This window comes from Sturnira hondurensis, unplaced genomic scaffold (genome assembly GCF_014824575.4).
Source record: "Sturnira hondurensis isolate 20B ecotype Veracruz unplaced genomic scaffold, ASM1482457v3 Scaffold0008640, whole genome shotgun sequence".
Lineage (NCBI taxonomy): Eukaryota > Metazoa > Chordata > Mammalia > Chiroptera > Phyllostomidae > Sturnira > Sturnira hondurensis.
In genome coordinates, this window is record NW_028081271.1 from 11,575,377 (window position 1) to 11,600,938 (window position 25,562).

At 38.0% G+C, this 25,562-nt stretch overlaps 1 protein-coding gene across 1 annotated transcript in view; it reads left to right on the plus strand.

The window, feature by feature from the left end:
• DLC1 (DLC1 Rho GTPase activating protein) overlaps positions 1-25,562 on the plus strand; it is a 345,892-nt gene that overhangs the window by 2,140 nt on the left and 318,190 nt on the right. Inside the window, exon 2 of the mRNA XM_037055279.1 lies at positions 12,042-13,195. Coding sequence (XP_036911174.1) covers positions 12,167-13,195 — 1,029 coding nt within the window. The 5' untranslated portion in view covers positions 12,042-12,166. The remainder of the gene's footprint in view (positions 1-12,041; positions 13,196-25,562) is intronic.

Consider the following 25,562-nt stretch of genomic DNA (forward strand, 5'->3'; position numbering starts at 1 on the left):
AGAGCTTGTCTGGTTCATATCTATGTATTCAAATGGTATCATAATGAGCTTGCCCAGCCAATGAGGTTCAAAGGAGCTATTAACAGCCCATTGAAACTGGTTTAATGTATGCAGACCTTCTTTCCTTTATCTACTTAAATTTCCATTGCTGGAGTCTATTTAAAGTTCCATGGGGTTTTCCTCCATGGGACTATAAAAAGCCTAAGTGGACATATGAGGACATAAGTGTACATTTCTAGGCTCAATAAGCCCACTTCCTGTCATGTTCCCTTCTCTAGCTTGTTTTCAGTTCTCTCATGGACTATGTCTACTCTGAGCCTTCTGCAAGGTCCTTCGGTTGTAAAATGCAGCATTTGTTATAGCATACGAATAATCTGATCAGCGCAGCGTAAAATGGGAGAGCTGGCTGCTTTCTCTGCCCCGTACCTCACACGTGATAACGTATGTCACATGCGTGCTGACACACAGCGCTTTCCAAGGTAACAACAGCCTTTCTCAAAAAGCTAACTTATGTCACTTCTGTTACATGCGATTTCTTTAGAGCAAATGTGTGTAGTGAAGCTTTTTATCCCCATTTTTATGAAGCAGATTGAACGTCATTACCACTTCAAAGTTACACTGTTCAACACCTCCGGTGTTACCACACTCCACACCATTGGAATGAAGAATAAAGGCAGTTAAAAAATAGCTTGTAAAACTGACTGCATAATTCCTAGAGGGCTGAGTGAATGAGAGCACATCATTCCAATTTTTTTCTTAAGGGCATTATAATAAAAAAGGAGAATTTTTAGGCATGGTGGAATCTTTTAAAGGATTGGGTCTTATAGGCTTAAAATAAGTCTAAACTGGGACAGTTACAATTTACATTTTGTTTTTATCGTTGTTTTTCCTTGGAGAACGAGTAAATTGGTGTCATTAATCGGTATTATCTTACAGTGAGGATCTTTCCGGAGAAATAATTACAGTGCAGCGAAGTTCCAAATGAGAGATGACCTAGATCTGGCTTAGAGAATTTTATTATCAAAATAGGAAAATGTCCAGAATTTAAGACATGAGAATTTAAAAAGGGTGAGGGAGAAGTAGAAAATACTCCAGATTTGAAGAACGTGGCATAAGTATTGTGCCTTCTGCCCCCATGTGAATGATAAGCCCCTTACGGTCACAACTTGAGGTTTATGGAGAAGCTCAACTCCAGATTGAATTTGGTGTAGATATAGAAATACAACCTTTAGCCCTGGCTGGTGTAGTTCAGTGGCTTGAGTGCTGGCCTGTGAACCAAAGAGTCTACAGTTCGATTCCCAGTCAGGGCACATGCCTGACTTGCAGGCCAGGTCCCCAGTGTGGTGGATGCGAAAGGCAACCACACATTAAGGTCTTTCCCTCTCTCTTCCTTCCCCTCTGTCTAAAAATAAGTAAGTAAATAATCTTTTTTAAAAAGAAACAAATATAACCTTTACTTGTATTCTGTTTTGGCATTGAACTATATTAGTTCAGTGAGAAATAGGTGGGCTTAGTTTTTAAGGAAGTTAAACAAAAAAGTTGAAGTGTGCTCCTTGAGACCCAGTTAGAAAAAGATTGTTGATTTTGATTCAGTGGATTATAGAGTATGTAAGTGCACTTAAAAAGATTTTACAGGGACTCTGATACACACATACAAAAAGCAGAAAGGCAATATAATAAACAGTGTGCATGTGAATCTGTATGTTAATTAAGATAGTTGGGTAGAAGAAGCTCTTATAGCTAGTTGTATGGGTGAATTGTCCACAATTTAACTGAGGTGGTGTACTGAAAGGCCCAAGGGGAAGAATAAGTAAGCTGGCTCTGATTTGCATCTTTGCCACTGGAGGCTCTACAATTTGTTTTTTTTTTTATTTTTATTTTTTTATTTAATTCTTATTCAAGTACAGTTTTCTGTTTTATATTCCCTGCCCTGCCCCCCACCAGTGCTCCCCACCTCCCTCCCATTTCCACCCCCCAGAGGCTCTACGATTTGAATCATGCCCCATCACTGCCTTGCACTTCTGCTTTTTATTAGTACGGTAAAGATCATAAAAATATCCCCTGGTCATCTTAAGCATCAAGTGAGATTGTGTATGTGCAAATTGTTTTGTATATAGCATAACAAATATTTTGTTTTAAAAACGTGTAAGTCAGTTAGTCAAGAAGGGAAGAATCATGGTGTTCCATATTTTGGTCGAAATTACTTATCTGGTTGAAATAACATGGGCGTATGGGGGACAGGTCTGGCTCATATTCAGCCGTGGACTCTGTAGCTAAGATTAACCAAAAAGTAAAGGTGCCATTGTCATTGTCATTGTCATCAGCAGCAGCAGCATCATGTCACTTAGCACCTACTGAGCTCTTGTAATATGCCATTAATTAAGAGCTCTACATAGACTATTACTCATTGTTGTTAGTTTAGCTGCATATTTTTATTTTCCCATCAACATTTTTATTATTTCCATTATAGAAGTGAGAAAACTAAGGAACACAAACTTAGGTAACTACCCCAAATCAAGCGGGAAAATATTCTTCAACAGATATCTTGTCTTTACAAAAAAAATGACAAGCACAATCCTTACCCACCAGTATGTGTTTGATGTTGAGCTGGTGACTTAGTAGTGCCAAAATTTCTCCCTGCAAAATTAGGGTAATGATAGTACCTACTTCATAAAGTATTTATGAGTATTATTTTTTTAATTTATTTATCTTTAGAGGTAAAGGGAAGGAGAGGGAGAGAAATATCAATATATGGTTGCCTCTCATGCGTCCTCCGATGGGAACTGGCCTGCAACCCAGGCATGTGCCCCGACCGGGAATCGAACCACGATCCTTTGATTCACAGGCCCACGCTCAATCCACTGAACTACGCCAGCCAGGGCATGAGTATTATTGTTAAAGAAACAGTAAATAAAACACCAGATATAGCACCTGATCCATAGCAAGTGCTAATAAATGGAAGCTTTCTTACTGTTACTATCTATTATGATCATTGAAAGTTTCTAATGCACCTACTGTTACTTGGATATATAGAAGACCACTTGGTAATAAAAACAAGCTCAAATGTACATAAGGTAGATAACAGAATGAAATGAGAATTATAAGTATTATACATAGGAGACAAACCTTGGTATCAGAGGCGTTGACCCCTGGCAGGATGGGGTCAGGGGTCTACCTAAGAGAAGTAGCTGAGTTCCTATTGACTTTATGTCCCTGATTTTAGTGAAAGGCATACTTATTGAATGACCGGAGTCTCAGTACCCCATTATCACCTGGCTATATGAGCACCTATGTGGATGTAGCCATATCTCTTATTTATATTTAGTGATTACTGTGTCTACTGTTAGAGTGTTCTTAGAAACGATAGCAAAGTTGAAAATAGAAAGTGACCACTTCAGCAAAGCCACATCTCACCATGCTGATGATAAAGCATTATAATCTGTGTCCCTTGTTAAATAGCAATATCATTTTATAACAAGGCAAAACCACATTTCACTCATACTGATTTGCCATAAAAAAGGCAGCCAAATTCTTGATATCAAATTTAACTCTAAGCTGTTTCCTGTTGCATGAAAAATTTCATGTGAAACAAGTCCAGAGCTTTTTTTTTTTTTTGCAGTTGTAAGGGATTCTGTAAATCAAGGCAAAAAACCCCCCACCAGATTATCAATTAATCATTAATGAATTTAATTGCAGAAATATCTAAGATACAATATACTTCTAAATGCTCAAAGTGTTCTGCATAACAGAGAACACTATTGTTGAGAATACTATGTATTTTTTAAAAAAACAAAGCATGAAAATCCAAAGAGAATGTAGATATCTGGATATGATTGCATACAGGATGCAATATTATTCTCCATGAGTGTGTTCATCCTGACATCTCTTGGAAACCAGTTACCCCCAGGAAAGTCTCAGTGCTATCAGGCTATATCGTTAAATGTTCTAAGATCTCTTCAAGTTAAATGTGGGTTACTTAATAAAACATTAAGAGAATCTGCAAACCTGGTGGAACTGAGCTATAAAGTGGTGGCGAGTCAAACATTGCCAGTATCTGGGCTCCTCCCTGCAAGAAAATTAGAAACTTCTAAGACTACATTAAATAGCAGGAACCTAGAGGCAAAAATAGAAGGTACCATGAAAATAATACCTTGTAATTTTGTAACACCCTACTCTTTTCCGACGAGCTGTTTTCGAGTGGATTGACAAAGTTAATTTTCAAGTTTGCCTGATTCCTCGAATATCTTTGACTCTGAAAGCTAAGAATGAGAAAAAAGTTCTCCAACCTCAGGAAAACGGAGATAAACATAAAAATAGGAAAATATTAAAGAAAATATTTTTCTGGGTACCCACTTCATCTTTCTTTTAAAGACCAAAAATGATGAAAGCTTGGATGTTTCCTTTGGAAAAGGTGATGCACCACTTATTCCACTGACTTAGTTCACCATAGGTGGTTTATTCTCTAATTCAGTAAAATTTTTAATGATTTCTAGGCAGCCCAAAGACATAAAAGCCACTTCATGTATAATACTTTAAGCTTCATTAAGCAATTTACCAATGAAAAAATTTTAGTAGGAGTTTGTGATTTTTTTCCACATATAGTTAATGAGGCATAATGCATGAATTCCAACATTTGGCAAGAAATGTAAATGTAGATGGATAATGATTTTGTGAAGGACTAAGACATAGCCCGCTAGTAGAGAAAGGAAACCTGCATGAAACTGCATGGAGATAAATTCCTACATCGTGTTATTAACGGTCTCTCTCTCCCGTAGCCTAATTTTAGCCTTATCTAATGTGGATTAGGTGGCATGAAAGGAAATGCACTAGTTGTCTTTTACTAAGAGTTGACTACCGTAACTAGACTCAGAAATGCTTGTTTAAACATGTTGGTATTATCCCCTTTTGCTGTTTGTTCACATGTTTACATAAAGGAATTTTTAACAGCAGTGTCTGTTCTACACTTTCTTGCTATTCTTAGGCATTTTGCATGTGTGATGCAAGTTTGGTAATAAAAAGCAATCCTCTTCATGTTGTTAGGGGCCAGGAGAGGACCTCAAAGGTGCACAATTGAGATTCCTAATAATTTGTTCTTTGACAGCTCCATCAAGAAAGTGAATTTTATTTGGGCCTCCACAAATGCTCACTGTAGTAAATATTTGCTTTTGACATTAGTGAACACACATTTGGAGAAGTGTATTAAGCTGTGAGCGTGTCTGTTTCTATGTTGTCGCTTCTGTTCTAATTATCTAATTCAATTCAAAGTGTTTCGGGGACACCCACTATATGGAAATGTGACTTACTGAGAGTAGACTAAGATACTTTGAGATTTCAAATCACTATAGGTGTTCCCAATCTCTCCATCTTCCCAACTGGACCCTTGTCTGGTAGTAACAAAGGAAGCCAGTATAGAAGTGTCTTTCATGCTTTAGCTACATTCTTTATTCTCGCAAAAAGGTATTTCAGAGAGTTTAACTTACTTTTAATTAAAGGATCATTTCCCTTGTACCTTCTTTTCCTTCCCAGAGTGACTGAGAATATGCTAAATGATAGACTACACATTTCTATACTTTGAAGTAGTACTAGAAGCACATGTCCTAGAAATTTAACATGGAATGGGTAACTAAGAAGAAAGACACCAAGGGAAACCTGAAGTAATTCTGGCCATCTAAGGAAAAAGTTAAAAATACATATATATATATAGAGAGAGAGAGAGAGAGAGAAGGGGAGGGAGAGAGAAAGAAATTTGCAGTAATACTACAGCTATATTTTCCTTATATTAAATATGCAGAATTTGTGCAAAGGTGTTTTAAAAATTACCCAAGGGTCAAAAATATATATGTAATTATATAATCTGGGTTCTGAAAGGACAAAACAAGATATACACTTTTGAAGGGATGAATCAAAGAGTTGCAATCTTTTCAGGAACTGTGATTGAAGTGTCCAGGAAAAGTTGGAAAATCACATAATAGAGAATTCCTCTTTTCATAGGTATTTATTGGGTTGGCCAAAAATTTTGTTTGTTGTTTTTTTCCCATAAGATGGCTCCAGTAGCACTAAATTGTCTTTAACTTCATTCAAAATGGTCTTGTTAGATTGTATTGTGACAGCTATTATATCAGCATGCATTAAAAAAATCGAAATTGGTGAATTTTTGTGCAGCCATTTAAATATTGAAGATGGAAGAAACTAAGCAACATTTTGGGAGTATTATGCTTTATTGTTTCAATAAAGGTAAAAACTCAACTGAAATGCGAATAAAAAGATGTGTGCAGTGTATGGAGAAGGTGCTGTTACTGACTGAATGTGTCAAAAGTGGTTTGGGAAATTTTGTGCTGGAGATTTCTCACTGGATGATGCTCCACAGTCGGATAGACCAATTGAAATGGATAACAGTCAAATTGAGAACAATCAATGCTGTACCATGCAGGAGATGGCTAGCATACTCAAAATACCCAAATCCATAAAGTTATTGGTGAAAATAAAACATGTGTCCTTTATTTTATGGAAAAAACTAAATGGACCCCTTGGCCAACCCAATAGTGCTATTTATAGATTATTTTGTATGTCTTAAACTTCTATCGAGGTAACATTTTTTAAAGAGTATAGCTAAGAGAATTACCAAGAAACCTGCCCTGACTTTCAGGAGTTCCCAGAAGGGGTGGGGGAGGAAAAGGAAGCCATAACAGATACTGCCTAAGAATCTCATGGAAAACAGCACTGAGGGTGCTGTTTGACTACCACCCACAGCTGAGGGTGGTAGTCAAAAATAAGGACCCAAACCAGCACCTTTACTTTGCTGAAAGTATGAGGCAAGTATGTGTGAGATTGTGAGGTGGTGGTGTGCTGACTAGGCCAGGAACAAAGGGGTTAGTTGAGTCCTGCTGGATGTATTATAGAGGAACTAGGCACACAGGGGTGGGCAAAAGTAGGTTTACAGTTGTTCATATGGACAAATATGTAATAGAAGAATAAATCCTGTTTCGCATACAGCTGTAAATCTATTTCGGCTCACCTCTGTATTTATGCATCAACTCAATCTTAAAGTGACTTCTCTGGAACATATTAAAATTTAGCCTACTACTTAATATGCTTTCTGAGATTGATAGATAAGATACTTTTTTCCTCTCTATAGCAAATAACACAGAATCACAACACTTAAAATTATTTTCACTATTTCTCCTGATACTTATTTCCTTACTTCTAAACAATGCAATTATGTTATTTTTTTCCATTTTAAACATTATCAGTTAACATTAGCTCTCTGAGACTACTCTACCTGCCATCCATATCCCCTCACCCCCTACAACGTTATGCTCCAAAAACAGTTATTCTATAATTTTTATTAATTCAGTGTTTACTATTTGTATTATTTTGGTTACTGAAAACTTTCACAGCTAAGCCAGGTCGTATACTATGGTTGCATTTCCTTTCTTCTAAAACTCTTTTTCCTGGAGTTAAACAATTTTCTTAGCTTTCTATGTCATTATTATTAATTCTTTCTCTTAAATTATATGTTTTCTATATAAAATTCCCCTCAATATGGTTACATGCATCATATAATCTATTATTTCGGGGGGTTATTTTTTCTCAGAGACATCTTTTGTAGAGCACATTAGAATTTATGTGAAATAATTTTCTACTAGACCTACTACATAAATTTCACCCTGGAAATTGATTGCCTGGTCATTGTGTTGAATTCCTGGCTTCCATGTTTTCGTGTCCTTTCCACATGTTTTTATTCTTTCATTTGGGTGGAACTATTCCTCCAGTAATTTCTTGAGAAGGAGGAGAAAAGATTTAAGGCTTCTCATATAATTTCAAGGCAGAAATAATTTCCTACCCACAATTTGAAGGTGTATTTTTCTCCCTCATTCCTAGTGTTGCAAAACCTAATACCATTCTCATTCCCAATATCTAATATGTAATCCCTATATAATCTCTTTTTTCTCTCTCTGATTATATTCATGATCTTTTTTTACCTCTAAATTTCTGAAATTACACAATAACGATTCTTGGCATGGTCTATTTTCGGTCCTTGTATTATTGAATACTCCATGGATTCTCTTTGATTTGAAAACTTAGGTCATTAGTTCTGGGAAATTATCTACTTTTCTCCTTTGAAAAATTTTTCCCATTGATTTTTCTCTGAAGTGCTCTATACAAATGTGCTTCTGTTGCATGACCAATGCATTTCCAATTTGTTAAGTAACTCTCTAGAGCTTCTTGTTGCTTCTGCTCTCTTTCCCAAAGAAGTGATTCTAGAATAGTAAAAATCTGAAGCCAGAAAGAAGGAAAGACTTTCCACATAGAGTAAGAAATCTATCTCAACTCCCATTTTTACCCAAATGTATTAGAGGCAGGAAATTTTCCACAGAGGGCCTCACTCAGGGGTTTTCTCATCTGGAAGCCTATCAAACATTTGCATCATTCCCAACACTCCTGGGATGAAGGAAAGCAGGGCGGGAGGGAGGGACTTTTCCAAAGACTTCACAGTCTTACAGGATGGATTCTAGTCAATTCAGATGATTTAGAACATGAGGCCAATAGAAAGGAAGGAAGGAAGGAGAGAGGGAGGGAGAATTGATGACCCCCTCCTTCGAGTTAAATTTTCCATGGTATTTGTGGTAATGCAAGGAGTCATTATCCTCGTTTGCATGAGTTTCTCCCATAAAATTTTAAGCTTCTTTAGGAAAGGTAGAATATATCATTTAGGTTGATATCCCCCATGTTTAGCAGAGTGTCTGCAGCCCACTGGGCACTGAATAAACACTTGTTGAATGAGTGATGATGACCGGCCTTGTCGGAAGTTCTACAGTGCCGCCAACTTGATTCCAGCCGCACGTCCTTCACGTGCGCCGTGTTCTCCCAGGCCATAGAATCGGCAGTGGTGGTTATCACTGGGCTCTTCTTCCTTAGGGACAATCGCCTGGTCAAGATGTAACGTATGTGTTTATTTCAGCAGCAAGTTCAAAGGAGAGCATGATCATTTGCTCTCCAATACATGTCAGTTATTCTCAATAGAATTTGTTTGTCATTGTTTTTAGCACAATTATACTTAATTTAAGATGTATACACTGTATGCCATAAAAATGCTTACTTTATGAAGTGTTAAGTGTTACAAAATTAACCCAAACAATACATTTGAAATAACTTTGTGTCTAAACATCCTATGTACAAATATCTCCAAAAAGTGAATTTAGACATTTCACAAACATTTTTCAGAAATCTGATATAATTAAAGTTACACACGGTCTCTTGTAATATTAATAGAGTGGTGTTTGAACACATACATTTAAGAAGTGAAAAATCCCCATGGAAACTCACTTCATGAAATCAACACCCTGGAATGACCTATATTTTTCCAGGTCCTTCATCCAAATCCTCAGCAGCTGATCTCATTCTGAATGAAACTGCATAAAAAGGATTCCCAAAAGAAAAGAAATAGAAATTTACATAATAAGTACTCAGTAGTTAGAAATATAATTTTAAATAAGACAGCCAGGCAAGATGGTTCATAGGGAGTCAGAACTTTTACAAGAGTTCACAATCTCACTTACAGGATGGATTGTAGTCAATTCAGATGACTTAGAAAATGAGGCCAATATGCTGAGATGTGATTGGAAATAATCCAGTGTTCCTTTTTATTAACATTCTGTTCAGCCTTTAACTTATGGAGACAGATTTTAACTATAAATATTTTAAATCAGAATTTAAACAGGAAGTGAAAATAAGAATGCTTGTAGAGGTATTTTTTAAAATATATCAAACCACAAGATATTATGAAATGGGCACTCAAAATGTAGTAATGATGGTCATAATGATAATTAGGACATTAGTCTTAAAAGTAAAGATTCTGTACATTCACAGAAATAATTTGGAAATAACAAAAAAAAAACCTGGATTAGAAATTAGGACACAATTAGTATTGTGATATAGATATCTAATTTATAATCTCTTTTTGTAACCAATCTGATTTGTAACCAGATTGTCTCAGAACTAGTTGAACTGCCTTCCTTTGATGGTATAAAAATACTTACCTATTTGTCAAGGATGAGTAAAATAAGTTAATGATAAAAAATAAAATAAAATAATCTCTATTTGAAAACTAATTAATGTTATGGTTAGGTCTTCAAAGAAAAATTTCATGTAATCTGTTTCACAAGGGGTTAACAAAATTCTATGTCTCCTTAGTAAAAGAAATGAAACCAGAATTCAGCCTCAGCTTAAATGTAAATGTGAGCTAGGAATGACACAGTAATAGCACTTGGCATTGCTTCAGTTAGCCCTCTCTTTCTACGCCAGATAAAAATAAAGACAAGAAAGCATCTAAAACAGAACCACCCTATTACAACCCAAATTTGAACATGAGAGTGAAAATGTCCTGACCTGCACCTATGCGTTTTTTCCACGTTCTGCAGCCTCCCACACTGTAATGACTTATGCATGGAATTCAGGGACTTTATATTTTCTTTTGAGAGCAGAATGAATGCCAATATGGAAAATCTGAATGCTGACCATTTTCAACGATGGGCGCAGACCTGTGAGGGAACCAAATAGTATCCATAAAGACATTTGATTGGGCTGGGGAACCACATTCTAGTATGTTCCTTAACTTCACTGATCTTCACAGGATGGGGATATTTACCTTTCTTCTTTAGTCAGAAGAGCTTGATATCTTTGGTGAAGAGTCAGAGTCTTTTTCAGTAGACCGAAGTGACCCAAAACCAGCGCAGCCCTTAATCTGGTTTATGGCTGAAATCAGTAAGCCAACCCATGTTATGTGCTGACAATTCTTATGCAGAGTGAAAACCAGAAGTGTCTGTTCTTTGAATGGGATTTTTCTTGTACAAGTCTATTAATGTGGTTTCATTATGGAAGATTTTATAAGGCTCAGTTTACACTGGTATAATTTATTTCCTTTGTCTAAGGGTTTGAACAATTCAAAGCAAAAAAGACACCAGGAATGTGTTTACCTTCTGACCTTATCTTATGCCTGGTTTTCTTGTTTACTTAAATTCTTATGGCCAAATTCTAACAGAAGTATACAAACTAAACTCCATAGAATCTAAAGAAATGGGACTGAAATTTCTGAAAAACTATCCCAATTGTCTTATCAATCTCACATTTTCTTTTTGGATTCCCTAAATTCGTACCTGGGGAGCTTAGATTTGATACACACTAAAGAGATATGCAGACGGAAGGGGTGGGGGTAGGATCTCACTCCATGGAGACAGTCAAGTGTGTTGAGCATCTAAGCCTGGCCTTAGAACCAGGGCTTAGTTTGAATCCTGGCTTACTTCCTACTTATATGTATAACCTTGGGCAAGCTATTTAATTTCTCTTAGCTTCAACAATACTAGCTAGCTAGCCAGTACTAGCAGTAATAAGATGCATGTAAATATATTTATCATGAGGCACTGTAAATGGTATATGTTATGCTTTCTTACTCATGAAGTATATGTTAATGTGAGCTAAACTGGATTATTTCATGTTTCTTAGTCACTCCCTGGAGTAAATACATCCTGAGAGTGCGTGATCTGTATTAGCTCTTTCACACACTAATACATTACAAATGCAGTCTTATAGCTCAAATTGTGCATGAACAGTTCCCTGGTGGCCTTTGTGGAAATTCAAACCAAACAGCAAATAGATTTCTGTAAAGACTTGTGTTCACAAAAGGAAATCGGGAGAGCATGTAAACCAGAGCAACATGTTTCTTCCGGTGAATTGCACTAAGTATTGCAGTCCAAATATTTTCCTACTGGAATTTTTGATGTCCAATAGTTATGTATTTATTCATCAATAGATCAATCAACCCAGCTGCATTTTAAACTATTGCCAATCATTTTTTATCAGAAATACTGAATGTGAATTTTTCTTCTAATATTAGGCTGCTTCTTAAAGAACTAATACTAGTAAAGCTATTAAACAGGAATTTTATAAGCTCTCTAGTGCAGATTAAGTGCTTTTTTCCTAATACATATTTTTACTTTTGAATCATATCCTGAACTACATATATATTTTTAATTTTTTAATAGGTGGTGAAATGATAAAACACATTCTCTTCCTCCATCAGCAAATCTGAAGTAATCTTTCATCAACTTTGATCTCCTTTTGTCTCGTATGGAATGTCTCTCTCTATCTGTTGTTGAACTACAATGACATGTCTGTAGCTATCAGAAAGAGAAGCTGGGAAGAACATGTGACCCAATGGATGGGACAGCCCTTCAGTTCTGATGATCATAACACAGCATGTCATCATGGACTAGTAGCTGACAGCTTGCAGGCAAGGATGGAAAAAGATGCAATTCTAAATGCGGACCGCAAGGAGAAGTGCGTTTCACTACCAGATTGCTGTCACGGATCAGAGCTGAGAGATTTCCCTGGGAGGCCAATGGGTCACATTTCAAAGGAGGCAGATGAAAATGACAGCCACGAAGGTGAAGGTGAAGATCCGTTTCTTTCTCTGGAAGCCAGCACGGAGACACTAGTGCACGTCTCTGATGAGGATACCGATTCTGATCTATATCTCACAGCTGGTAACCAGATTTTAACTTCCCCAGAGCATCAAAAATCAGACCAACATAGCGTCAAAGGAGCAGGCTCCTTAGTAAAGATGCCGCCTATCTCTGAAAGAAACCAAGATTCTTGTAACTCCTGGCGAGTAGCTGGTGGAGCTGATTTAGCACTAGTAGGAGAAAGACAGGAGAGAAAAGTTATTGACATTATCAGTCAAAGCCTGGAGCTTTGTAATGATGTAAGCTTAAGTGAAATAAAAGATGCATCCCAAATACATGTATGCGATTCATTGAATGTGAAAGATATTGTGCCTGAGAAGCAATTGCTTAATTCTGCCGTAATTGCTCAGCAGCGAAGGAAACTCGACTTCCCAAAAGAGGAACATGAAAGGAACACCTGCTGTGTAGTACAAGATGAGTTTTTCGCTTTTCCTTGTGCAGACGGAGGACTGCCATTATTAAAAGCAGATACCAGAAGCTGCCTTCTGCAGCCTCCTTCCTGCCCTGGGGGAATGTCAGCTGAAGACGGCCTGCAGAAGGGTTGCTTCCTGGAACATCAAAACAAAAGTCTTCCAGAGGTCAACTCAGGAGATGGCATGCAGTGTTTACACTCAAAGGAACCTCCGGCCACCCAGGAACCCACAGATAATCAAGTCAGGCTTCGCAAAAGAAAGGTAAGACACAAATTATCCAGCTCTTGGAATTTTGTAAACATCTTTGTTTCCATCGCTTGGTATTTCGGTAGCATTAAAAAGCTATGTAGGCGTTTCTTTTGCCCTGTGATGTAGCTGTGTAGTGCAAAGAGTATCTTCTTGGGGAAACCATTGAAATATGTAAAAATTAAAATATAATAGCCTATCCTCTTCACTAATAATATTTACAATGGTCTATGAATATTCTATTTTGAGACTGCGTTGAAGGCAGAATTGGTTTCACTTTCTTCAGTTGGAATTACATAGTCATCAGAAAGCCCAATGTTCGAGGTCCATCTGAAAAATTATCTACTATTTTCAGAAAAAAAGGCAAAGTATTTTTTAATTTAATACTATTTATTTGGGCTTGGTTTTCCCTTTGAAAAGCATATTTAGTCATAACAAAAATGATATAAATTATATATTAAAATGACCCTTTCATGTATATAAAGGCAACAGCACCCCCCCCAAATATGTTGGTATCGTTTTACATGATACCCTGACACATTTATTATCAATAGATACATGAACTTTTCTTTAACTCTTGACCAAAAAGGACAAATAAATTAATTTTCTTATGCCGAAGCTCCAGGACTAACCCTGTAGATGTCACACTCCCCTAAGTAGTTTCCAAGTGTGGGAAGCAAGGTTAGAATGGAGCTCTGTGAAACAGGGGTCGGCTAGTGAACTTTTGGCCAAAGTTTGTCTTGTATCTAGGATTTTCCCCAAATGCTGCCAACACTGTAGTACTCTATAATCCTGGTGTACATATAATTATAATTTCTTCGACAAATCCAACAGGGCCATAGGCATTGAAAAAACAATGCAAATTGGACATTGTAGTGTAACATCCTTGCCCCTCTTCTGATATCATATTAATCCATGATTGCAATTCTAACACAAAAATAATGTTCTTAGTTCTGTTCAAGTGAGCTATCTATGATGAGGGTTCAAAATCTCAAGCTCTCCTCTGTGGTGAAGAAATCTGGCTTCCATGAACTTCGGTTTCACTAACAAACTAGATCAGTAATGTGTCATAAGTCAGTTTAAGTGGAGTCAAAGGCTTTACAGCAAAGATCGAGGTACTCACACTATATGTCAACAGAGCATTCTGTGCTTCTGGAAAACCCTTCCTTCTGTATATAAATTGTATTAAAATGCTAATGCTCCCTAAAATTGTTTAGATTGGAATGCTCACATTGGTTTTTCGGAAATTCCCATATATCCCATCAAATCTGTTGGAGGGAATGCAGTAATGACGTAAGAAAGTATTAACTGACCTATGACATAGCTTCCCTAAAATAAGACAAACCCTGCCCAACTGCCGACAGAAACATTAAACATTCCAGAAACATATGCTCACCACTTGGACATTTATATCAATACTAAGAATGGTGGAAAGAATTTGCTCTTGGATATGTCACTATAGCATAGCTGCATTATGAGAGCTGTAATTGTAGCTCATTTACAAGTCCTAACTTAAATATTCTATTTTAAGCATTTCATCATTCTGAAGTGTTATGGCATTGTCTGGTGGAATATTTGCTTTGACTCAACAACTCGTTTGTGATGCCTTGTAATAAATAGATTTCATGCAAAATTTTAGGTTTGGAATTTACTCTGGAAAAGTATGATTATAAGAGAAGCCTCTAGAATCAAAACACATAGCAATTTTTGTTCTATTTGATACTTAGGAGTTAAAAAGACCTTTAAATTGGCAATTAGCCATATTAGGCCATTACTAAAAGAAACAATAAAACACAATAAATAATTCAACGACAAAAATATTTTAAAAAAGAAATACTACAACAATTTCATAAAAATATATGTACAGAAATGTTCACAATTATACTGTACATTACTGACAAAAAGAAAAATCCATCAATAAAGAATGATTATTGTTTAGAATGCTACGTATGTGCTAAAGTTGATAATAACATTAATGTATACACTGTGCTGCAGTTTGGAATGCTATGCGGCCATTAAAAGGATGGAGCCTCATACACGAACTGTGTGATGCTCACGATATGGTGCATCTGGAGAGTGGCAGTGGCAGGCCGATTTGTATAGCGTATCCCAGCCTCAGGCGACAAAGTGAGGGGATGCAGGGGCAGAGATGAAGATACCGATGGAGATGGAGATAAAGAACAATAGAAGCAGAGGCATAAACCTGTGTGACGTGATAAGAATATTCCAAGTTTTAGCTAAATAGCCACACAATTGTTAACAGAAGCTACTTTAAGATAATAGAATGAAAAGGGTAGAAGCAAAACAAATTGTTTTGTTTTTTTTTTTACTTTTTACCCTGCATACATTTTATAAAAGGTCATAGAATTATGGGCGAAATGCATATAATGAACAGAAGCACAAAAACAAAATAATATTAGATAAAATAGTTGAAGCATTTTTTTGCACGGCACAAAACACCTTTTATCCAGTTATCATGATTATTACTACTTTTAGGAGGTGGAAACAAATATTTATCAAGTTGTTCAAAATATGAATAGGAGTTTCAATGAGCTACTCCATTCCTAATGCTGGTGCATCTAGTTTAAACCAGCTGAGCCTTGTGGAGAGCCACATGCACCCCATTTTCATGTCTAAAGAACTAGGTGCCAGATTCTGAAAAAAAGTTTGCTTAATTGTCTATATATCTTAAACTATTTTGTTGGCTAGGGTGACAGCTTTAAGATTAGAGCTTGGAAAGGTGAAATAGAATATAAGCTAATAAAATTTTAGTTACAGAACTTTATCTGATGGTCATGTGAGTGAACCAAATCTTTCTTTGAATTTATGAGCATGAGTTTTGGGGGGGGGGGGGTGTTTTGTTTTGTTTTGAATCAGGATATAATCAAGATTCTACAACCTGATAAAACTAAAAAGAAAAGCAGAGTTTGTAAGAGTAAGCCTCAGAATGCACTGAAATAGCGCTCTAGTGACATACGTTAGACATAAATTATTGTTTCTTAAAACATAAATCTTGGCAGACACTTCTTGTACTGCACGATGTATTTTTTGTTGTTTTCCAATGACGCTCCTGGCTTTCAAAAATAGCCACACATATATATATTAGGAGTTTCAATTGAAGAGGGCTGCATTTGTAGTACATGTAAATATTAGCTTTTTAAGCTAATAATTTCCCTAGATACGATGAAATATATCATTAAAGTGAAGCCACTGAAATCAAAGGAAAACCATGTAGATTGTGAGCAGACACTAGAACTCAGCCAGCCAGAAGGTGAGTGGCATAGGACCGGTGCTTACAGGGTGTGGGTGGGCCTTGGGGGTAAGGCAGCTGGTCAAGAGCAATTCTCAGACACAAATTCCAAAGAAATCTGGAGGAGGGAGGCAGCCGAAGAAGTAGTCTCTTTAAACGAAATGAGATGTGAAAATGGAAAATATGTAGGGAAAGACTTGAGGTTAGACTTTTTTTAGAAAACTAGTGTATTTGTTCTTGATGGTGGTTTACTAATTAAAGAGAGTCCAAAATTCGGTCTTCTCTTGAGGCTATTTGAATAGTTCCCAAGTTTTTGAATAACCATAATAGTTACATAAATGTATGAACACATTTTCATTTGCTCACATAAAGCATAATTCACATGACAAAGAAAAATAAACTCCGAAAGATAATGCAAAAATGATCTGAACTTTGAGGTGTCGTTGCACATTTTGTTCAAGTGTGCAACAACACCTCATTGCACATTTGAACAAAAACCGCACATCTGAACAAGAAACCGAATGTTACCATTTATACTACAGATTTGACAGCCAGCACAGAGAAGCAGCATAAAAGTGGCTTACCCAACCTCTGTTTCCCACACAATACTTGCATATAAGCAGTTCTGATCCAGGTGTTGGCCCTGTGTTTTCCGAGATCGGGGCCCCTTTCTTCAAACTGCTCTGCCACCTGGAGCCCTTACCCATGTTGAGGTCAGTGCGGAGAAGAAAGGGTGCACGGCCATGCTTCTCTGTGGGGGTGGGACCCAGAAGGCGCACACTTCCTCTTTCACACTCCGTGTGCTAGAACGTAGCTTCCTGGCCACACCTCCCACTAAGGACTGAGAAATGGAGGCTGCCCTCTGGGCAAGCAGATGTCTGTACACAACTCCGTTGTTAAGGATGAGATAACTCATAACGTAAACAGGTTAATGCTCAATATCCTAGCATAAATATGTTCCAGTATATCGAACTGTGGAAGGGATAAACAGGCTGCATATATGTTCTGTGTCGATACTTGAGGCTTTAATTTCACACTACGGAATACCTTTCCATGTCAGAAACTCTTACTCGTTGAAGTGTGTTTATCAAATGATATACTTGTTCTTGTGGAAAACTGCCTAGAAGCAAAACATTGTACTGTATCGACATGTATGCTCTAACAGAATAATACCTTGATTAGCGATGATTGACAAAAATCAAATGTTTTGGTTTTACCCTATTTTTAAAATATGTATAAACATGGGAAAATCACACCTATAGCTAAAATAACCTTCTCATTCTTTTCAATGACTTTCTTGTTCCTTCTATCTCCTGAAGACCTATTTGTGAGCTGTGTGGCATGGGGAGGCTAATATTGGCCCATGGGTGACACGAAGAACCTAGTGAAGTATGCAAAATATAAAAGGGACTGAGAATGAAGGCCAGCTGGGAGACTATAAAAGGGAAGGAAAAACTTATGTGAAAAACCAAAAAGATGGTTAAGGCCCAAGAAGGTATATTGAATGACAGCAAGGATTAGTGTAGGATTTAAAGTTTGTTAATGAGCCTGGTATCAGTGGACATGGAAGGAATGGAAAGCAGGACAAGTGTATACAGCGTGAAGAAAAAATAGAGTTACAGTTGGGGGCATGCAAAACACAGAGTTTATTCTTGTATTATTATGTATTAATTATATTATTTTCCATGTGCACAACTGTAAACCTATTTTTGCCTCACCCTATATAGTTCTATAGATAGATTCATAATAACAGTGTGATTTACACTAAGTCACGCTGACTATAAAGATACAGACTGTTGAGTAGCTTGTATCATTTTTAAACTTTGTTTCCCTAGGTCAAGAATTAGAGTTGGCCAAGGCAAGGTGTTCCTAGGTGGAAAGTTGGTCTGCAGTTGGGTAATACCAGCCACACTTTAGTTGTATTTGAGTCCCAGGTAAAGCTGGTAGCTCTGTGAGTAGCTCATTCTGTGCCCTTAGGTCACTGAAAACCATCATATTACTTCATGGCATTCAAACTGCTGCTTGCCTTATAAATAACTAGAAAGTCAAAAACATCTTCGCAGATATTTCAGATATTTTGCCTTATAACAAACGTAATTCCCCAAAAACCAACTAGAAAGGCAAAAACATTTAATTATATGATAAAGGATAAAGCTAGATACAGTGTCTGATGAAATCCATCAGTCACAAACGTGGAGCATTTTCAGTATCCCGGACCCAGTTCTGTGCACCTGGTACACCACTGTGAGCCAGAGGGCAGACAGAGTCCCTTACATTGTGCTCCACATGGTTCCTGAAATGCTGCTGGGGTTGCCAACAGCGACTTCTGTTTGGCTAACACATAAGGCTAGCACTGAGGAAAGTGGGCGACAGTGGCGAGAAAAGAAAGAAGGAGGGGTGCAAAGAGTGGCAGGGTGAGGGGTAAGAAGAATAACAAAAAGAGAGATGGAGATGGGGTGAGGCAGGGGGCAAGAGAGAGGGAAAAGACTAGACCAAAATAGGATACCAAGAGAAACGCCAGTCAACTGCAAGGAGAAACAACAATGTGAGCTTTTGTTTGTTTGTTTTAGTGGTACGGTATTTTTCTCTCTTTTATAAAAATTTATCTTACTGTATTTTTTCATTTTTATTCACACCCTCTTCCACCTCTGCCCACTCATCGTCCCCACAATCACCACGCTGTGCTCCATGTCCATGGGCAATGCCAGTCTTGACAAAGAGTGGATGTGTGGCAAACTGGAATCAGACTGCATTGCAACATGATGAAGTTAGGGTCACCACCAACAGAAGTGTAACAAGGAGACAAAAATAAGAATTTGACTCCAGTGATTACAGAGCAGGTGGGGCTAAATTATTACTATCATTTCACATAAGGAACTGTGCTCGCCTGGGCTGTAGCTCCACCTGGCTGAAGGCGAAGCCCTGATCAGCTCATCTTTGAAGATCCGGAAATGTTTTCACATGGGGGTGGGGAGGCCTTTCCCAACTTCCTCAGCCAAGTTTGTTGCTGGATTCTTTCTTCATTCATTGAGGACTTAGTCCCACTCTAATGTTTATTACAAATGTACTTGATCCCACCATTGCTAACTGAAGCTTAAGCTCATTGGGGGTAGTTTTGTGTGTGTGCCTATGCAACTTTTTGTCTATAGCATCCAGCCATGTGCTTAGAACCTTGTCCATAAGGGTTGGGATGAATGAATATCGCTGCCGTGATAAAGAGTTCATTTTCAGATGACAACATCAGGTGTCAAGAGCTCGAGTTATAAAGATGTTGAAGAAATGAAGTCATACAACCAAAACCAGTGACCAAATATCCCAGCCTTTACCCCATAACCTCTTCTCTGTCCTTCCTGTCAGTTTCCTGCAAATCAGGGCAGGAGGAAACAAGGGAGAGCAAAGAATTGTGTCAAATTGGGTCTCCGAGACAACCTTCAGGTTTAAGATTATTACTACCCTTTGTCACAAAATAACTAATTAATCATAACTAATTAGTTATTTAGAATGTACTCTCAGTCGTCTCCAGAGATGAGTGGGCCAGGGTAAGTGAAAACGAAGAAAGTATTAGAATATTCATTTACACTTATTTTTAATTTATCCTATAATTTTCTATCTATTATAAAGATATACAGTATATTATTGCAAAAGCATGTGGGTTACAGTTTATAAGAAAATCAGAGTGGAAAATCAAAAATGTGGGGATCCATTGATTTAGAAATTTTCTAGCTTTTCTGTGTTGTGTCCCTTTGAGGAAGTTGGGGTGGGGTGGAGGGGAGGTGACGGGAATAACAGAATAAGAGATTGAAAGATAATGAATACAAGAGACCGAGGGGCTCTTGTTTAAAGTATCAGACAATAGTAAATTTTTTATAACTTCTATTGTGAAAACCACATGAAGGAGGGAGATTTGTTGCCAGGTGCCTTTAAGGCTGAAAAAAATAAATCCTCTGAATGAAATAGAAGCAATTAGATCTGAATTTGTCTTGTTCCAGCTATTTTTTTAAGCAGTTATGAAGTGTGATGGGCCTGTGGTCCAACAGTGACTTGGCCCCAAACTGCAAATTTACATTATTAGTAACAAGATCATTAATAAGTTCACATTTACCCAACATCAGTTTTTATTGGAACAAGAATTAATACATTTTACGATGTTATTTTAAATAATTAATAGGTATTTCAGAGCCAATTGCACATTAAAGGCTATGGTAAGAGTGAAACATTTCATTTCTTCCTCATGGATTTCTGTTACTATAAACCAGGACCAACTTATTAATCTTTTAATACCAACAAAACCACCATAGGTTCTGGCTGCCGCCCTCAAAGAAATGCCAACATCCACAAAAGTTGGGATAAGTAGCATGCCCTGAATAACAGGGCTGTGTCTCTGTTATCTGGCCACTAGACTCGGTGTTGCCAAGCAGACCCTGTTCATTTTCTGGCTCATGTTCTTAGGAATAAAGTACTTCCCTACTGCCAACAAGATCTCTATTCCACAGATAATTTTCTAGCTGTTGAGACAATTATAGTGCTACTTTAGAGATAACCTTACAATTTTCAAAGGAAACATAAGCAAATCGGAAAGTACACTTTTATTCTCTTTTTTTTTTCAGTTCTGGCTCTCCATTGGAATAAAACTAGTGATTAATGAACCTCTTCAATTTTTCGTTCTATTTTTTGAGCCAGTGAAACTTCAAAGGGATTCACTGCTTTTTATATACATTAAAAGTTAACCCAGAGGTTTAAAAGAAATTAAAATAGCACCATAATTTAGTCTAGGAAATGAATGGCTTGGTCTGAGCTTGATTTTCTAACCAAGAGATTAAGCTGGGCTGAGGAGAGAGAGCACAGTCTAAATTGAGGGGCATTACTTAATATTCTTGAGTCTTGTAGGTCCCTGAAAAGTTGAGGGAAGAGTCCCTACATTGGAAGACTGTTGGGAACATTAAAGAAGGTCAAAAATGTGATGAAACAGCTATGTAGTACAACCACTAAAACGACCCATTTTTAACCAAAATTTGAGGTGAAGCTTTGACAGGTAAATAACTTCCGAATTGCAGAACTATATCTGGAAAGAAGTCAAGTTCTAGCTAAATCTGTATTCACAGCATGTAAACCCAGCCAAGGTCACTAGCTACTCCAGCTGATTTCTAGGGCACGGCTCAGCCCAGAGCTGTACTCAGCTCCTACACACAGCAGAGTAATTAAACCAGTGGACTCAGAAACCAAACTGCTTCCCTCACTCACCACTTTGTAGACTTGCATGTTACATATTCTCACCACGCCTCAGTTTTCTATCTGTGTAATGGGATGCTTCACTCTAGGGAAACGACATAAGTTAATGTGTAAAGTATTAAAAGAGTACAGGACACACAGCAAACACCATGCAACTTTAATTAGTAATAGTTGCTATTTTTTTTGTTTGTGTTACCACATTGCCCTAGTTATTGACGTGGGAGTAAGCTGAAATACCTAGGGATGATTGTGGGGAAACCAACAAAATGTAAGACCGGATTCAGAGAGTAAGTCACCCCACATAGACACCTTTGCTGTCTAATTAGCCTTACATAGCGGAGCCCGAAACATTCATTCATTAACTAAATAAGTATTAAGTACCTTCCCTTTCCTATACACTTGCCCATGTGCCAGATACATTCTGTATCTGTGGTACAGAATGTGAATAAAATCATATATGCATCCTTACTAAAAGGAGCTTCCACATCAGTTGGGGCAATGGAACACAAATAACAAATTGTAACATACTCATTTGAACTAACCTTGATAACTGTTAGAACCTAATGTAATCTTAAATCCATACATATAAATTAACACATACATAGATTCCATACAGATATAAATTAATTGTTCATATCTGCAACAATCAAGCACAGTCAGAGATGCAGGATTAGGCTACGGTAAGTCAGTCTCTTTATGGAGACCTGAAGCAGAGGAGGTAAGACGCACTCAGGGACTAAGTGGAGGTTGTGTGCCGCGGGGACTTGAGCAAGGCGGCTGACGGTGCTCTGCTCCCACATGTTTCTCAGGAAGTGCCAAAGGAATCGGGAGCAGGCGTGGTGTCTGCAGGAAGCATCACCTGTGCGGCCCATGGACCATTTTCTCTCCCCGAACCCTCCCCCGAAGTCACAGGGAAGTGGAATTTGAGTAAACACAGTGGGCCAGTGCCTCCCTTAACAAACAGCTGAGGTCTTGGGTGCAGAGTAGTTACTTCTCATGGGATGTATCTGTTGTTGGATGGGTGGAACATTAATTTTCAATTCGTTCCTCAACATCACTCTTGGCCTCTGTCTTCATTTTGCTGTAAGATCCCAATACGAAGGTTAACGCCCTGTCCCACGTTCACTTACCCAACAAGCAAGACGTTGTTCATCGGAACTAGGCTGTAGCAGGCAGCATCCTACCAAGGAGTATGGGATGAGACAGAGGGTTTGCTTTCATAGGTTCAGGGAATGGTCCAGCTGGAAGAGACTTTAAACATTCCTGCCTTTTGCTTTAACTGGAATAATCTGCGTGTATTGACAAGGTCAAGGAGCTGTAATTTACAGTGTTAACAGCGGTATGTTCTGTGACTGATGCAAAGTCTCGGCCCCACAGAGAAGATGCTGAGTTGCACATTATCACAGAAAAGCTATAATTTAAAAGTAATCAGAAAGAATTGGCCAACAGCGAAATGTAACACTAACCTAATATTAAGGTTTTTTTGAACGATAGAAGGAAATGTTTTATCCTTCTATTTCAGACATTTGTCTACTTTGTGTGCAAAAAAGAAAAACAGCTTTGGGAATTTAACTACCATTTCAGGTATTTGCTGACAAAAATATAAAATAAAATTTTAAAAACTGCAAAGAGAATCCAAAATGAAGTTTGTTTTTCTTAGATTCCCCTGATTTCTAGTTTTTAATAAAAAGTTGCCCTTTCCTGAGGCATGATTTTCTTGTAACTCAATTATTCTGTAATCTTTCCCTATGACCAACCTAGATTTTTATCATATATTTTATCTCTATCCACTTAAAAGTTACAAAGTGCTTTCTCTCAGATGTCCACAGTGTTTGGGTTGAGACGTGATCGTTTTAAACAAGCTGAGAGGTATTTCAAACAAGTTCCATTCTGTGAGCCATCATTAAGGAGGCAAGGGGAGAAAGGAAGCCAGCCGGTGAATTTCAGTACAATCATCATGCAAATTTTCCTTGTAAACTTATTAGTAATCATGTAAATCACTAAATTTTTACACTTAAAATTCTATCTAGACTGCAAACAAAAAGGCACGCTAAGTTGTACCTCAACCCATTCTGGGCAATTTAAAATGGAAATAAATCTATTTTTCACATGTAATATCTTATGGTTATTATAATCCTACATTTCCCATCCTGGCCACGGAGCTCATTTATTTTCTTGACGGAGAATAAATGGGTAATAATTATATGGCTCACAGTAAGCCTGTTGGTTATGGAATTAAATTACCACCTGCCACGCAAATCTTTTCATTTTTCAGGGGACCAAATTTACTCAAGAGGTGTCTACAGACAGGTCACTAAGTTGCTGTAGTGAGGGATGCACGTGACTGGCAGCTCCACGTGGGAGCCTCCAATATTCCTTCCTGAAGTCAGAGGGCGGAGCTCTGCTTGTTGCGCGCAAGCATCACAGCAAAGCTTCTTAGGGGTGGGGATGCTGGGTAAGAACTTGGCTGCTGCACGCTCAGAGATGGGACATCTTTGTGGTATTCGTTACCAGCTTGCATTAAAAAGCCACTTCAACGCTACACGTTATCCTGAGAGACCAAAACGGAATATTGCGAATCATAACAATGACCACGTTGGTTCCCTCCCCAATATGGAAGCGTGAGGAAGGAAAATAAAAGTCTCTGCTAAGGAGAAAAGTAGTAGAAGTGTGTTAAGAGAACCCAGGAACTTGTGGTTGGGAGGGAATACAAAGCAGCCACAAAGTCGCGCTCAAAATACCAACGAGGTAAATGGGGATCCCCAACCTTGTCAGGGGATTTATGTGGTGGTAGTTCTACGTTTCGGATCCAGGGGAGTTACACTTGACTGTGTTTTCAAGTAATTGTTACCACTGCAACCACTTAACAATAAAACTGGATACTGGAAGAATTATTCGCGAGTTATCAAATATCTCCCCCCGGGGTTGCTTTGCAGGCCACTTGAGACGCTGGGTGACCTCTCCTGCGTGCCGGTCATTAGGCAGCCCCAGCCCCCACCGCAGTGGTCAGTGGGCACGCAGGTGAGAAATAGCCCGACGTGAACTACTGGTCATTCCCCTTGACGAACTGATTACGTTCAAAGTGACGTAATTACCTTCTCCCACTGCTGTTGTTTTAGCTCTTTCTGCACAGAATTCCCTTATCTCTCTGATAACAGCCTGCTGCCTTCCAATCATCTTCTAGTGAAACTGTTTGAAACCAAAGGAACTATACAGGTACATAGAGTTAAGAGTGAGTCATAGGCAATACCTACCACCCAAATGCCCAGCCCCATCCGCTCACTTAGGAAGGAGTTTAAATAAGCCTGATTTCCTTCAAAGCAAAGCAAATTATAGTACATCCATCGTTATAAGAACTAAAGGCAATCAATCCATGCAAATGTCATGGTCCACAAATTTAAAATGCTTATTGAAAACTGCTGTTAGATTTGTGTTGTTGCATGAATCTATGCACTTGCGGGTAGTCACAGTGCTAGAAAGTTCAGATAAAACATTAGAAACAATGCAGAAATATACCTGTGAATTTAGAAGTCCTTAGTGATTGTTATGAGAATAATAATTCTACATGCTCCATATTTCTGCTCCCCATCCCCTTTACCCCTCCACCATCGCTCACTCTAATTACTGCAGCAACATCGTGACAGGTTCTCTGGGGTCAGCCCTGATCCCCACCAATCTGTTCTTTGTACTGCAGTGCACATTATCTTTAGACAGTGCGAATTTGTCTCTCTACCCTCCACAGCTTTAAAACACCAAACAGCTAGATGAGGTTTTCAAGGACAGCCACGGTCTGGGCCCCGTGTGCCTGTGGAGCGTTATGTTTGTACACCTCCTCGTCACAGTTTACAGCCACGTTAACTTCTCTGAGTCACTCATCATTTTCTCGAACCCAGAAAGCTCTCC